Here is a 14,847-nt window from a genome sequence, read left to right on the forward strand (position 1 = left end):
AATTGTCCTGTATGCACAAGAGACGCATGGCCTAGTGAACTTGAACATAAAAATCTAGCTGAGACTATCTTATTTCTAATGCCATCTTTTTCAATACCTTTAGGGAAGTAATTTGCTCAGTCTTTGAGTCATTTTTTTCTTATCAGAAAAATGAAGATAATAGCCACCTACCTGCCAGATGTTAAACATTTTTGAAGGTTAAAGTGCTCTACCTTTTCTAATCAAAATTCTTTCTTTACAGTGTTCTTATTTACCCAGAGTCTCACAGGCCCACATTATAGCTTCACCAGGACTGTGCACTTAGAAAGCTTCTGCTGGTCGGCAGGAGGCTGCTACAGTCTGTTCTCAAAAGGAAAGATACTGCCTAGAAAGCGTCCCCCTCAAAGTGAATCAAACATATTTGTCCATACGTTAACAAATAGCTATGCACATAAGTACTGCTTTTACTAATGTGCTTAATATTTGAAGTAAACACAGAAGGCCCAGAAATATGCTATAATCATCTGCCAAATCCTGAAGCAATGTTACTGACTAGTTCAGCTGACCATGACTAAGGGTTAGGTGGGCAGGTATGATGCCCAGTGAATTTTGTTGGTGAAAGTCTAAATTCTTCATAGGAAGAAGTGGGGGGGGGGGGGGGGGTGTCACACCAATTGCTGCATCAGAACTGGGAGAGAAAAAGGATATTGAAAGGAATTGTCAAAATTTGCCTTGAAAAGGCAGGATTCTTTCCAGGAAGTATAGGTTTTTTTCCCCCTACAAACTAAATAAATAAAATATTACCTAACAGAAAATGCTACCTCTGGTCTTAAATTCCATATCCAAGATATAAGAAAGTGTTAAAGCTAGGTCCTGGGACTTGAGACTACCTGGTTCTCTGCTAGAGTTCTCTACTAGGTTGCTGTGGGCCTTCTAAGGAAATGGCATAAAGATCAGTGTGCATCAGTTTTCACAAAAGTTAAAAGAATAACATTAGTCTGTGTCAGGGGCTTTTCATATTAAGTATTTCTGGCCTTGGAGGAAAGTTTCAAGAGCTGAAAAAATGTATTTATGGATATTCTAACCACTAAGGCATAGTATTTTCTTCAGTAGGTTTTTAAAAGTAATACAGTTATTTGACTGTATACTTATATGTCTTGAAATGAAAATGTTGACCTACAGAGGTGTTCACAGTCATTAAATGTTCCTGAGCTGCTGAAAGTTGCTCAAATCTGTGCATGTGTACAGGTGTTACAGGGGGTTCTGTCATATTCTGAACAAGCAGGAGCAGGGAATGTCATGTAAGTCTTTGCACCCAAAAAAAGGGGGAAGGGTGGAAGTGTACATCACTCTTAAGTGTTTTCCTTTATGGTATAAATAGAGCTTCTGAATGGAGCTCTATTTCCCTTTGGTTAGAAGAAGAATTACTCCTGACACAGATAGCAAGAAGCTACAGGAATAGAAGACTTGCATGGAGCAGAATGTGCCATCTAAGAGACCCTGGACATAAGGTGTAAATAAGGGATAAAGACATAAAATAAATTTCATTTAGGTTTAAAAGAAATAGAGCTGCTTCTCTCCGGTGATTTGGCCAGCAAGTCTAGCTGTTGTCAGACTGTGGATCAATACGGTGCAACCTCTAGAAAGCTATTTAAACCAAAGGCATAAATAACATAATTCAGTAAATATACTGAAAGTCAAACCTGGAATCATATTGAGCATGTGATGATTTGAAGTCAAAATACATGCAGGATCCAGGAGAACAGTTAGAATTAATACAACATGTACAGTATGTTAGTATAGACCCTTTCATTATTCATTCCAGTTCTTTATTAGTAGCCTTATCTTTCCTGCATTTTCACTGGGCTAAACAAAATGATATGCATACATTATTGAATCGCTCGGTATTGCTTGCTATTTTAATTACATTACTGGGTACACTTTGGCTTTTAATTAAATCTGCAGCTTCTGGGAGAAGTGCATTAGCTCAGGTGGGCTTGGTGTAGAGAGAATTTTAGAAGTATTAATACTTATCTAGCTCTTTTGCAATGTCAAACACTCTGCACCAAGGCCCTGTATTGATGCTAGGATAGCTCTGTCATCCTCCTGCCCTTTCTCAGGAGACCTTTTTTTTTTTTTTTAAAGATTTCACACTACTCTCAAATCAAAATGTTCTGGGTAGGAAATAAATACTTCCTTATATGCTGGTATAGCCTATGGAAAATCTTATTTTAGAAGAGTACTACCATTTGCAATAGTATTACCTATTATTATGGTTTACCTCTACTTTATTAGGTGTCTACTCTTGGACACTAGGATGCCTTTTTGGCATAATTCTGCTTTTTTTTTTTTACTGCATAGCCTGTTCTTTGTATTCATTCTCCCACATCCTACAGGATATAATCTTGTGAAACTAGAAATGATATGGGAGATGCAGTGTCATTTCAGTGTGTTCTCGCCCCCACAAACATGGCAGTGAATGTTCCTTTTACAAGTGTGGCAGTGATATTAGTTCCTCCTGAATATATCACTGCAAGATCACATGATTATTCAAAAAAGCAAACTCTCTTCACCCACCTAAAGTCTAAACTTTCAATTTTGAACATAGCTTTTCCTCTCCCTCAAGTTAGTCGTACATTGGTGTTCACTGTCTGGCACCACTGTTGATGCTGCAAGTTGTTGGGACCAAAATGGTTCCTTTGAAAATTCTCTTTAAACTTTAACTTTTGCCTTTGTGCTTCAACAATTGTGCAAGTCTTTTGGAGAAAAACATTTCTTTCAGTTATATTGAGAAAGTATGTGACAACTTAAAATGCGAATTTCTGTGAAGTTGCCTCTGTCACCATAGATGAACTGGGATCATACCCCAGTTCTATAGACGTTTCACAACACTGGTAACCCACCATTTGTGCTAGCTGGTAAGTAAACTTGTGGAGTCACAGCTACTGCTTGTGCCTGTCTGCTGTGGATTGCAACTTAGACAAAAAATTGAGGACAGTGTATAGGTTGGAAGGGAAGCCTATGGATGAAGTGTGTAGGTCAGTGACTTCTGAGGTATAAAGCACTTCAGAAATGAGTATTGCATGCTGCATCTGTGGGAGTAATCAGGTACCAAAGTTGCTCTGTTAGACTGTCTCCGGTAGATGTTAGCCTTAACTCATGAATCCATAGTGGGGTGAAGAAGTTGTGATATAAAAGTAGTTACTCTAATGTGCATGTGTTCTATAAAGCAAGGAAAATATTTGGTCCAAACCAAAAGATTTAACCACTGTTATTTTGTGGTACATGGTGGAACTGAGATATGATCCTGACTGAGACCTGCAGTATTTAGTAAGACCTGACCCACAGCAAACTGTTTTTAATTGCAGTTTACTATTACAAAGCAGGTATGCTGTATTTATCACTTTGATTTGTTGAGGATTCTTTGAAATTCAGAAATACTTTCCTAAAAACCTTAGTTCTGTGCCTGAAGATGCTCCCTACTTCTGTGGAGTTGGTATCCACTAGAGCAAAAGCAGGACTTGAATGTACAGGAGTGCCAAATCTTAATTTTTCCCACTCCAAATGTGCTGTCTTCAAAGAAACAGGAGGAACCTTTCTTCACTGTGAGGGTGGTGAGGCACTGGGACAGGCTGCCCACAGATGTTGTGGATGCCCCATCCCTGGAAGTGTTCAAGGCCAGGCTGGATGGGGCTTTGAGCAACCTGGCCTAGTGGAAGGTGTCCCTGCCCATGGCAGGGGGGTTGGAACTAGATGATCTTTAAGGTCCCTTCCAACCCAAACCATTCTGTGATTCTGTGAACTGTTTTGTTTGAGGAGTTATTAGTTCCAAAGTCAAGGAGTAGAATAGTGTCTTACGTAGAAACTGCTTAAGAATTGTTGATTCAAAAAAACCCCTACAAAATCGGCACGTGCTCTGTCCTCAAGTGATATAAATTCTCTGTTCAAAATTGTTGTCACATTTAATGTAGGAAAAAATAGTTTGACAGCTTTCTGTGCAAGTAGTAAGATAAATAGGAAACTGAACTTGAAATTAGCACAAATTGGGATAAAAGGTAGTTTGTTTGCAGAGTCTCCACAATGCAAAACTGCATCTCTTGCGTGCTCCCTAAAGCAGCATCCCAGGTTTACAATATTCAAGAAAATAGACAGAAGACACTTTGAAACACAGGTTTTACGTGAGTAAACTTGGAAATACAAAGTTTTTGCCTTGCAGTCTAAAGAATTCTTGCAGAATCTTTAACCATACCCATCCAGTGGCTGTTACAGGATTAAGATGACATCATCTTTCTTTTATATACAATTTCTTCCATTCATTTCCTGGGCAGGTTTTTTTCACTAATAGCTTTTTTTGTATCTAATGCATGCTCATACATGTTGCTTTACTATCTTTGTGGTAGACAGCAAAATAGAGCAAGAAAGGGGAAAAAAAAAATTGTTCCCTTCTTTTCTTCTGAGCATAAACCCAGTAGTAGAAATACAAAATGAATCTGTAGCATCTCATAAGCATCCTGAGTCTCAGACATAAAATTGGACGTAGCATCACAGATGTCACGGAGCTGTGTGCTTCTAGCATGAAACCTGAGATTATGACTGACTTAAGAGCAGGATGGAAGTCCCAAGTGCACATCCAGTGCCGGGAACAGACTGGCAGATCAAAAGAAACATTCTAAGGTGTCTTATACCACCTCTTTTCTTTTCCTCTTTTTGATTCAGTTATTGATCATTTTGGTAGTCATGAGTAAGTATAGACAATCTATATAAAGAAGAAAATACTGAAAGGCAAGTTGCAGTGACCATAGCAAATGGTTAGAAAAATAATAATATCAGTTATGTACACTTCTTCCTACTGTGTGTTTCCTGAATCTTTTGCAGCTGTGCTGTTTGTGAGGGAACATGAACTGAAATGTCTTGAGAGGGCAATTTTTAAGATATTGTGCATTAATATTTAGATACTTCCAGCTTTGAGCACTTAGAGGTTAACGTTCCCCATCCACTCTTCTTAGAGTGGAAATGATAGAAGGGACTGCCTCAAGCTATGCTTCGTGGTGTTTTAATAAATCTATTTGGTTAAAAAGCTTCACCCTAATGTGGCTTACTCCTCTTTCCCCTTGGGAAGGAATGACAAGATTCCTAGCCAAGTTACTCTGAACTACTTAGCACTTAATCAAAGCCCATGACATCTTGCAAAGCTGGGAAAGGGAAACAGGAGAATAGTTTAGCTCACTTATTTCCAAAAGCTTGTTGTTTAGCTTGTTGGGATTTGGTTTGGTTTTATGAAAAGGTCAGTAAAACTGAATGTTCCTTGAATTGTGTAATGAAATCTGACAATGCCAATGCAGAGCGTTCCCCACAGAAGAGAGAGAAGAGATAATTAGAGTATATTCAAGAATGGAGCTGTCTAGAAGGAGAATAATAGAAGATGGCAGACTACAATATTTTAATACTGAAAATAGTAGTGCATACAAGCTGCACTGGAAGTTTTGCTAGGCTGGACTATAGAATACTTCTACTTCTTTCCATTGTTGGATGTTCTTTTTGAACAATCTCCAAAATATTAGGGGAACAAGCTAGATTATATTGACATCCAGAGAGCAAATGTTTTCTGAGGTACTTGATGCACAAGTCTTTAGGATCTTGGCTTTGCATCTTGGTAGCTATTTGTTCTACTCCTACATTCATTTCTTGTGACTCTCTAATAATCTCTATTCCGTGTGTTGAGAAAAAGGAAAAAAAAAAAAAGATTTTCCTCCCACACTTTTTTAAATAGCTGTATTGTTAGTATCATTTACAACACATTAAGTCATCTTTCCAGTTGGAAGGGATGGGGGTGATGCATAAATGTTCTTTTGGGGATTACTAGAGTCCTTTGGGGAATGACGTCAAATTATTCTGAAGAGTGCTGCAGCAGCATGTATCACTGCAGGAGCTAATCTTCTCTGCTGGTTAATCCGCCTGGTTTTGCTGTGTTGTATGATCTCCTGTAGATATGTTCACCTTTTAAAGATATGTTAAAACCTGTTCTTGCACAGAAATCTGCATATAGAGTTGCACGTACCTTGTTAGGTAATACACCTTTGGTAGAGAATTTTTGCAGCACCTTCATCTCTTAGGGTTACAAGGTATTTTTAAGTTCTGTTTGAACCTCTTGTTGGTTAGAAAGAAAGGTAAATTTCTTGTGAAGCACATGAAGCCAAAGCATACAGCACAGAATTCTGCATAGGAATAAGTCTATGCCATTATTAAGACTACTTTTGAATAGGCTTTGCATAGGGGATCTATACAACACAAGTTGCTTATTAAATAAAATTTGGAAATGGCTGCCAATTCTGGCAGTTTTGAAATTCTGCCTTTTGACTTGGGAATGAAAATTATAAATAGCAGTACTAGTGGGCACGTAAGATGATTTTGAAGTGTCAGAAGCTCTGATTTTGTATGGTAATTGTGGCAGCATGCAACTACTTTTTAGGTAATACACATCAAGATGTTTCAAATAGGGACACTTTTAAATGTTTTTAAGCCGCTTTGTAAATGTGTAAGCTGTATAAATATTTAATAAGCTTGTTTGGTACTTTCACCGCTTCTCAAAACATGCTCACAAACAAATCTGTCTTCCTTTAGCAGCTTTCTGAATGTCTTATCAGTGAGATTAGGACCAGAATCTTGGGGCGGCAGAAAAAGGAGCTTCCTTTCTATCGTGATGCTATTCGTGTAACAGGGAACATTATATTTATTGTACATCTTGCGTAACAGTGTGATGTTCTCCAGCAGTACATTAGAAGGGTCTGGGACTACTCCATGCCTGGCCAAGGATGTCCACTAGAGTAGTCCCACCAGTGTGCTGTGCTGCTCCATTGGTACTTTGCAGTAATCCAATTATTGGGCATTTGTGCCATGTTCCAGAAAGTCTGACCCCTTTCTGTTGAGTTAACAAAGAGAAAAAAGAAATTTGCCAAAATCAGGGACTCTCCAAAATCATAATTTGGCTTTTGTATTGTGGATTATTATGCCATTTAGTTGAATTGTTTCTGATGCTTCACATATCATTTTCTTGGTGCTTTAGCAGCTTACTGTTTTCAGAATTTGAAGACAGAAAGTTAAGAATTAAATGTAGGTTTTAGTTGAAATATTTGCTTATTGACAGTCCATACTCCCATCAAGCCAGTGCTCTTGAATGTAACAATAAGGAAAATGCAGTCATTTTTCATCATCACCCACACAGAGCGAACTGTAGGTCTGTGGTGTTCTCTGGTCTTGAATATGGAAGATTATTTTGTTTTCTGTCCTCTCCAATTGCCTTTTCCCAGCAGATTCCTCAGGAATGATGGAAGCAACTTCACAGTTGTTTGTGTGCGATCTTAGGCTTCCTTTGAATGATGTCTTTTTGCATGTCCTATGGAAAAGACTCATCTGTGTAGGTACAAGTAAGGCAGAGGTGGTACACTGCTTTATGGCTTTAGCCATTTATGCTCTGGTGATGAAATGGAAGTAAACTTTTGATGATACATTGTGAAGTAGTTGCTGCGGTGCTTAGAGGAGCTCAAAGGTTTTGAGACACTACATAATGTTTTTCCAAGATGTTTGCATTAGAGGCCTGAGGAGTAGGTGATTCATAGTTTAGTTCTAACATCAGAAAACAACTGCAATGCCGTGAGATGTATTACTACATTTACTAGACTGAAATCTTCTGTGCTTGGAGTGGAAGTCTGGCATATTTTTGGTTGATGACTAGGGTAAACTAACTTTAGTTGGCAGATAGATTCCCTTTTCCAATGCTCTTTCCCCTAGCAGAAAGTTATTTATTTTGTCTTTTAGTTATAGCGTGCTAAAAGAAGCATTTCTGCAGTAAAATCCTTTGGGGGAGACAACCTGTATTTGATATCTTCCCATAATGAACTTAACAGTAAATACACCGCAAGAGTTCATTAATCTGACTTGCTTTATAACCATAAAAGCAGAGTTCTCGGGAGAAAAGGTTTCAATTCTAAATCTGGATTTGTTTTAAGGATAAAAATAGAAGTACATGTATAGGCCTTCTGCCCCAGTTCACATAAGTTAAGAATGGAACTGGTGTAAAAACTGATGGTCTTGATATGACATCAGGCATTTGTGCACACGCAGACCACAGAATGTCCACTCTGATTTCCAGACCAGTGAAGAAGCAAGGAGTGAATATAGCAGTAATAACTTAATTGAATATATCCACTCTGAACTAATGAAAAAAAACTCAGAACTACTGTTACTCAACTAGCTACTATATAACAGTATTCAAGTCCTTTAAATTTTAAATAAAACCTACAAACATACAAGTTCCAATCTTTAAAGTGACTTAGGCATTTGGAGCAGTGGGACTAAAGATCTGAAGTCTCTTTTGGAAATGAGGCTTCCAGAAGATCTCCATTGCTAATTCAACAAGAATAAACCCCCTCCATAAGAACAGCCAATATATGCAAAACTATCTTTAGTAATGTTCAAAATGTGCTTGGGTATTCTTTCATTAGGTAGTATCAGTTCTAATTAGCAGTACATATTTAAATAGATTGATGAATAACAGGTTTAGATCATTTAGTTGCTGAAATTAGAAATACTTTTCCCATAGTCTGGGAAAATGAAAATCATCTGCCATTCTTTGTGGACAGTTATTGAAATTCTGTTCAAGAATGCATAAGGAAATACTTGACAAACAGAAAAAATTACTGTGTTTCATCTGGAATAAAAATAGCATATAGTATGGCTTTTCCTACATGAAAACAGGTGCTCTAAAAAGAACTAAAAGGTGTTCAAAAAAGACATAAAGATATGGCAAAGCACAGAATATATTGTATGGGGGGGTGGAAAAGTAGAAAGGAACATCATGAAGTTACACTGGTCTACAAAAGGCAGGAGGCTTTGTAGGAGGTGAGGAGATGGGGGCAATTGAAAGGTCATGTTTAAAAGTGATAAATCATGCTGTATATGTATTTTCTTATTAGATTTATAGCATTGTCAAAAGGGTCTTGCTGAAGCTGTGTAGAAGACTGTATACATGTTCAAGATCTCTTTTAGATAACATTAAATAGCATTTCTACATATGCTTGTTAACCATGTGGAGAGGATCTGTAAAACCATCATGATTTAAAAGCATTTTTTACCTACCAGGGACTGAAATGACTTCAGCCCAATCCATATGTGCAGGGTTTCTTGCATCTGCTTCTTTACATATCCATTGCAGATAAGATAACAAACTTTATTTTTGAGCTCATCTAGTCAGGTATTTATGTATTCTTGTGCCTGCAGTGGACGTTGGTTCAGTAATTTGAAGTCTTATTTCAAGAAATAAGGGAAGCCTTCAGTCCATGCTTTCTGTAAGAGAGAATTGAGTGAAATGCCTGTTCAGTATTGAAACTATAATACAAGGATGTTTTCATTTTAACAATCAGACCTTGAATTTTTGGCACCTCAAGAAAGATATTTGTCACATTTGAGTGTGGTGTGACCCAGATTGAGATTGAAGTGGAGGCAATGATCACAAGGGGCAAGATATATATCAATTCAATCTGCATCTTTCCATCCATATTTCTGAATCATATATACCACTACAGAAAACTTGTCTTTTTCGCTTTGTTCCTAGAACTGGGTTTCAAAGCCAGCCGCAGATAATCGACATGTCTTTTCATAGCTGGTGCTATTGAAACAAAGAGCAAAGATAAATCAATTTTTCCCCACGTTATTTTTTTTTCATAATTCCATGTGTGATACTTTTTCCCTTTCTGTTTTCTTAACAATCACGCTAACATAAAGGTAGCCTGTTGTTCTCTCCTACAACTGATGTTTTATAGTCCAGGAGCTTGAAATACTTTACACACATTTTTATATATATATGTATGTGTGTGCGTGTGTGTGTATATATATGCACAAACACACACTCTCTCAATCATTCACATATTTTTATCCTTTTCCATCTCAAATATCATCATTTTGTGGTTTTAATATCTTTTCAACATTGAAGGAGCAGCAGTAATGTAAAGCATTCGGTGAGAGGCAGAGTGATGCTCTTTGCACCATCAGGCAGGAAAAATATTGCAGCATAGGCAATATCATACTTAGTTTCATATATGGTGGACTGCGTGAACCCTGTAACTGTGTGACTCTTTTCCCTACTATATCATCTTAATACTACTTATCGCTGTGTAACGTTCATTTTAGAGGTAGGAAATTTGAGGCAATTTCTTTACTGTTAGAAAGTGTTAGGCCCAAATAAGAAAAAAGCTGCTTTTCTTTGTAGACTAGAAAGAGGTGGCGACTGAAGATGCCCTCCTCACCTGTAGGAAGAAGTATTGCCATGGGTTTCTGAATCACGTGCTCCCTGGAAAACTGAATAATATTGACTAGCTTTAGACAGAGACAAATGACACCAAGCTGAGTGGTGCAGTTGACACACCTGAGGGACGGGATGCCATCCAGAGGGACCTGGACAAGCTCAACAAGTGGGCCTGTGTGAACCTCATGAGGTTCAACAAGGCCAAGTGCAGGGTCCTGCACCTGTGTTGGGGCAACCCGTGGTATCAATACGGTCTGGGGGATGAAGGGATTGAGAGCAACCCTGCGGAGAAGGACTTGGGGGTACTGGTGGATGAAAAGCTGGACGTGAGCCGACAATGTGCGCTTGCAGCCCAGAAGGCCAACCATATCCTGGGCTGCATCAAAAGAAGCGTGGCCAGCAGGTCGAGGAAGGTGATTCTGCCCCTCTACTCTGCTCTGGTGAGACCCCACCTGGAGTACTGCGTCCAGCTCTGGAGCCCTCGGTACAGGAAAGACATGGACCTGTTGGAGCGGGTCCAGAGAAGGGCCACAAAAATGATCAGAGGGATGGAACACCTCTCCTGTGAGGACAGGCTGAGAGAGTTGGGGTTGTTCAGCCTGGAGAAGAGAAGGCTCTGGGGAGACCTTATTGCAGACTTTCAGTATTAAAGAGGGCTTATATGAAAGATGAGGACAAACTTTCTAGCAGGGCCTGTTGCGATAGGACAAGGGGTAAATGGTTTTAAACTAAAAGAGGGTAGATTCAGACTAGGTATAAGGAAGAAGTTTTTTTTATGATAAGGGTGGTGAAACACTGGAACAGGTTGCCCAGAGAGGTGGTACGTGCCCCATCATTCAAGGTCAGGTTGGACAGGGCCCTGAGCAACCTGATCTGGTTGAAGATGTCCCTGCTCATTACAGGGGGGTTGGACTCGATGACCTTTAAAGGTCCCTTCCAACCCAAACTGTTCTATGATTCTATGAAAGGCTCTGCCTTCAGTGCAATAACCTCCATCTTTTCAGCTACAGAGCAAGATGATGTGGCATGACATGTCCCTATGTCAAATGCCTGTTCACCCCCCCATGTTTAGTGTCAGAACAGCTCATGAAGAGAAGCTTCTGAAAACTGGAATAGTAGTGCAGCAGTGAACTCTCCCGCAGTCGCTGCCAACTTGGGGTGCTGGCAGTAATGAGGAAGCAAGGTGCTTAGATTTAACAGTTCTGACTTGAATGCCTGCTTGGGAGCTAAATCTGAAGTACCATAGGCATGAATTTCAGAAATGCCAACCAACTCCACAGAAAGTAGAAAAGATTTCAGTGAAGGTGATCGGCTTTTTTTTTTTTTTTTTTTTAACATTAGCTTTGTTACTATCTGGGCATACCTAGTTTAGATTATTTTGGGGGCTTCCTCTATAAGATAAGAGGATGGCAAAAAAAAACCCCAAACCTAATATGACTTGAGCTTTGATATGGTGTTGATAAACACCCAAGGAAATGCAGTAAATAATCAGATATTTATTAATACCCTGTAAGGAAGATAAGTAAAAACTTAAAGCTGGCATTAATTTTTGAGAACTGAGTAATCCCCCAGTAGGAGATCCTTCACTTCTGATTCAGGTAAGCTTCTGCCACTTTAACCAAGTCCCTAACTGTATTTTTTTTTTCTCCCTTTCCATGGTAGGTTATGTGTTCTGTATGTTACATCGCCTGCCTGAACAACATGACTGCACATTTGACCACATGGGACGTGGGCGTGAGGAAGCCATTATGAAAATGGTGAAACTGGATCGGAAAGTAGGGAGATCTTGCCAACGCATTGGCGAAGGATGTTCCTGAGTGCAAGACTGCAACCAAATGCTGTTCTCTTAGTTCACTAATGTTAGCCTTATTTAGGACAAAGTCAGCCAGACACCTTGTACTAGGCAAGTTTCAGACTACAGCCAATCAGTTTCCTTTCTTTAGCCAACCGTCCTGGTACTGTAGTTTAGGGGTTGATGGTGGTTGAAATTGATTTCTGGCTGGTTACTAAGGTGCCTGCTAGCCACCGTATAAAAATAAAACATGAAGAAATATTATTTTTGAGCATGGCTAGTGGATTTAAAACAAGAAAAATCCAAAGGCTTCTGTTATTGCTGGAGTCACTCTAAAAGCCTTACGCTGGAATCATTCCAGCTGCAGAGTTAAAACAAATAGTTGTATAGAACCTGGTGTAAAAGTTTGCTATGCACATGGCTTTCGGACAAACTGTTTAATGTGCAGCCTTTCACCTCTTCACTGCTAGTGAATCCTGAGGAGGTGAAATACTACTAAGAGCAGCAACTGCAGCTGCTTAAGCCCAGAAGACCTGACTGGTCACTCGTGCCTTCATCGCGTGTGGCTTTTGAGTTAGGCAGTGTCACCAGCATCAGGGATTCTGTTGGGGTAGGAACATCTTTCTGGTTCTTCCCAGGAAGCCAAAAAGAAAGGGGGGACAGAGATTCTTATGAAAATTTTTATATCTATCTTACTATAAAGAACCTATCAGGGTTTAGGTTTTTTTTTTTCTTTCTTCTCAGTTAAATTATGATCTCACTTTAAAGCCAACTTCATCCCAGAGCAGTAAATGGTGCATACTTTTTACATGGCATCCACAGAGATTCTACGAGTTGTGTGAACAGATTCCACATACCTTGAGCAGTGCAGCCATTCCCACCGGCCGAAACCTGATTGGCTCTTGTTTGCCTTTTGCTAAGTGCAGGTATCTGATAATTGATCAAATAAGGCTAATTCACAGCACAGTAGCCATGGCTGGATTCTACAGACTGACTTTCTGTAGCTAGACTTATATATTGGGGAAAAAAAAGGACATTTTGTAGCAAACGGAATTCAGTAACAGTATTGGGGAACAACCAGTAGAAACACCCTTTATCAGATTGAGTTTGTGTTCCTCACTTCCAGAGTGTCAATGAGATAATCAAATGGGCTATTATCAGCCCTCTTTCTATGCAGCTGAACGCTCTCATGAAAATCTCTGCCCACATCTATTGCAAAGCAAGTATAGCAAGTGAATGTGAAAAGCATTACATGGAGTAGAATGTTTTGGATCTGTTTAGACCTATGGTTCTGTATTACGGTATGTCGCGTTGAGCTGAGCTGAACTGAATTGCACCAGTCTTGTCAGTTTGGAAACAAAAAAGCAAACATAACCGGCATGTCTCCTGCTGCACGCAGGGCTTATTGCAGGTAAAAAGGATTTGTATCGATGTGGCCCAGCTTAATCCTGAGTGAATTTAGCTTCTCAGTCTATTAGTAAGATATTAAAAATCAGGCAAATTTGTGAGAAAACCTGAGCAAGGGAAAGATTTTGTCTCATCTTCAAATACTGGGCAGATACAAACCATCAGAGGGGTGAAGTAATGCGTCACTTGAAAAACCCCAGCATTTTGGGAGTAAGCTTGTGTGAGTCATCCTCCATTCTACTTGTTACAGGTAACTAACTCCTTATAGGCCAAATTATATTGTTACTTTGGTAGCCAGCTAAGAGCATTTAACAAGGAGACAACTAATTTAAAAAAAAAAAAAAAGAATAATATATATATGTCTCTCCACACACACACTTGGCATCTGACTGTATTAGCATTAATTAACCATGAAGCAAATCAGAAGTGTCCCATCATTATAAAATGCAAGCTATCCAAAAGGAAAGCTGTTTTTTTTTATTATTGTTATTATTCAAGAATATGAAACCAGCAGCAAAATCTTCTGTAATGTGCTGCATTTTCAGGAAATGGTCCTGTTGAGAGGGGCTGTCCAAGGATATTATTTACATTTGCCATGAGGAGTTTCAAAAACCATGGATTTTGGCGGCTGCTGTGATACGCACTTTCTTTTCCTACAAAATCTTATCATAGCATTTGATGGGCATTCTGATTGATACACAAGACTTTTCTGCATTAATACTGAAGATGCTATTTTGTTCCTCAATATTCTCTTTAATCTTGTTACAAGTGCACAGATGGTTTCAAGGTGGCTCTTGAGAGAACACTACTTAAAGTTCATGTGAATTATGGACAATGTTCACTTTAAACAAAAAAGTTGGGGAGGGGGTTGTTCCTTTGCAGTATCTGTTCTGTGAAGTTTGTTAAACGTAAAGAAAGCTTAAGTTCTTGTATCTTAAAAGAAGATCTTATTTAACCCTTTTGTGTTCTAGATTTACTTACACATGTAGCCTAGAGCTCAGTTTTAGTTTAACATTGTGAAAATATTAAAAGAATCTTGTAACTTTATTCTTTTTCCTCCTGCTAAAAAAAATTAAACCAATCAGATTAAAGTTTGAATTCCTTTCTGCCTATTCCAACAGGTGTTGCTATTTTGCACCATTTCTGCTGCAAGTTGACGTAAGAAATATGAATGGGGAAAATACCAATGTTAGGCCAGTAACTTCAAGCTGAATTTACAATTGGTGGAAGGTGGACAGTATTTTCTGCCAGTTTGGAAGGGGAGGAGATTTCTGTTGGGTTCAAGTTTAGTGTCATTTATTTTGTAAGCAAATCTGGCTAAATCTACTCTAGCCTGAGTATTGGTCAATTTAATTTTGAGGTTAGATAC

At 38.8% G+C, this 14,847-nt stretch overlaps 1 protein-coding gene across 1 annotated transcript in view; it reads left to right on the top strand.

The window, feature by feature from the left end:
* Window positions 1–14,525, top strand: part of ZFAND3 (zinc finger AN1-type containing 3) — a 146,439-nt gene extending 131,914 nt beyond the window's left edge. The window contains exon 7 of the mRNA XM_072856700.1: window positions 11,942–14,525. Coding sequence (XP_072712801.1) covers window positions 11,942–12,096 — 155 coding nt within the window. The 3' untranslated portion in view covers window positions 12,097–14,525. The remainder of the gene's footprint in view (window positions 1–11,941) is intronic.
* Window positions 14,526–14,847: the final 322 nt, after the last annotated feature.

Source organism: Ciconia boyciana, chromosome 3 (genome assembly GCF_034638445.1).
Source record: "Ciconia boyciana chromosome 3, ASM3463844v1, whole genome shotgun sequence".
NCBI classification, from domain to species: Eukaryota; Metazoa; Chordata; class Aves; order Ciconiiformes; family Ciconiidae; genus Ciconia; species Ciconia boyciana.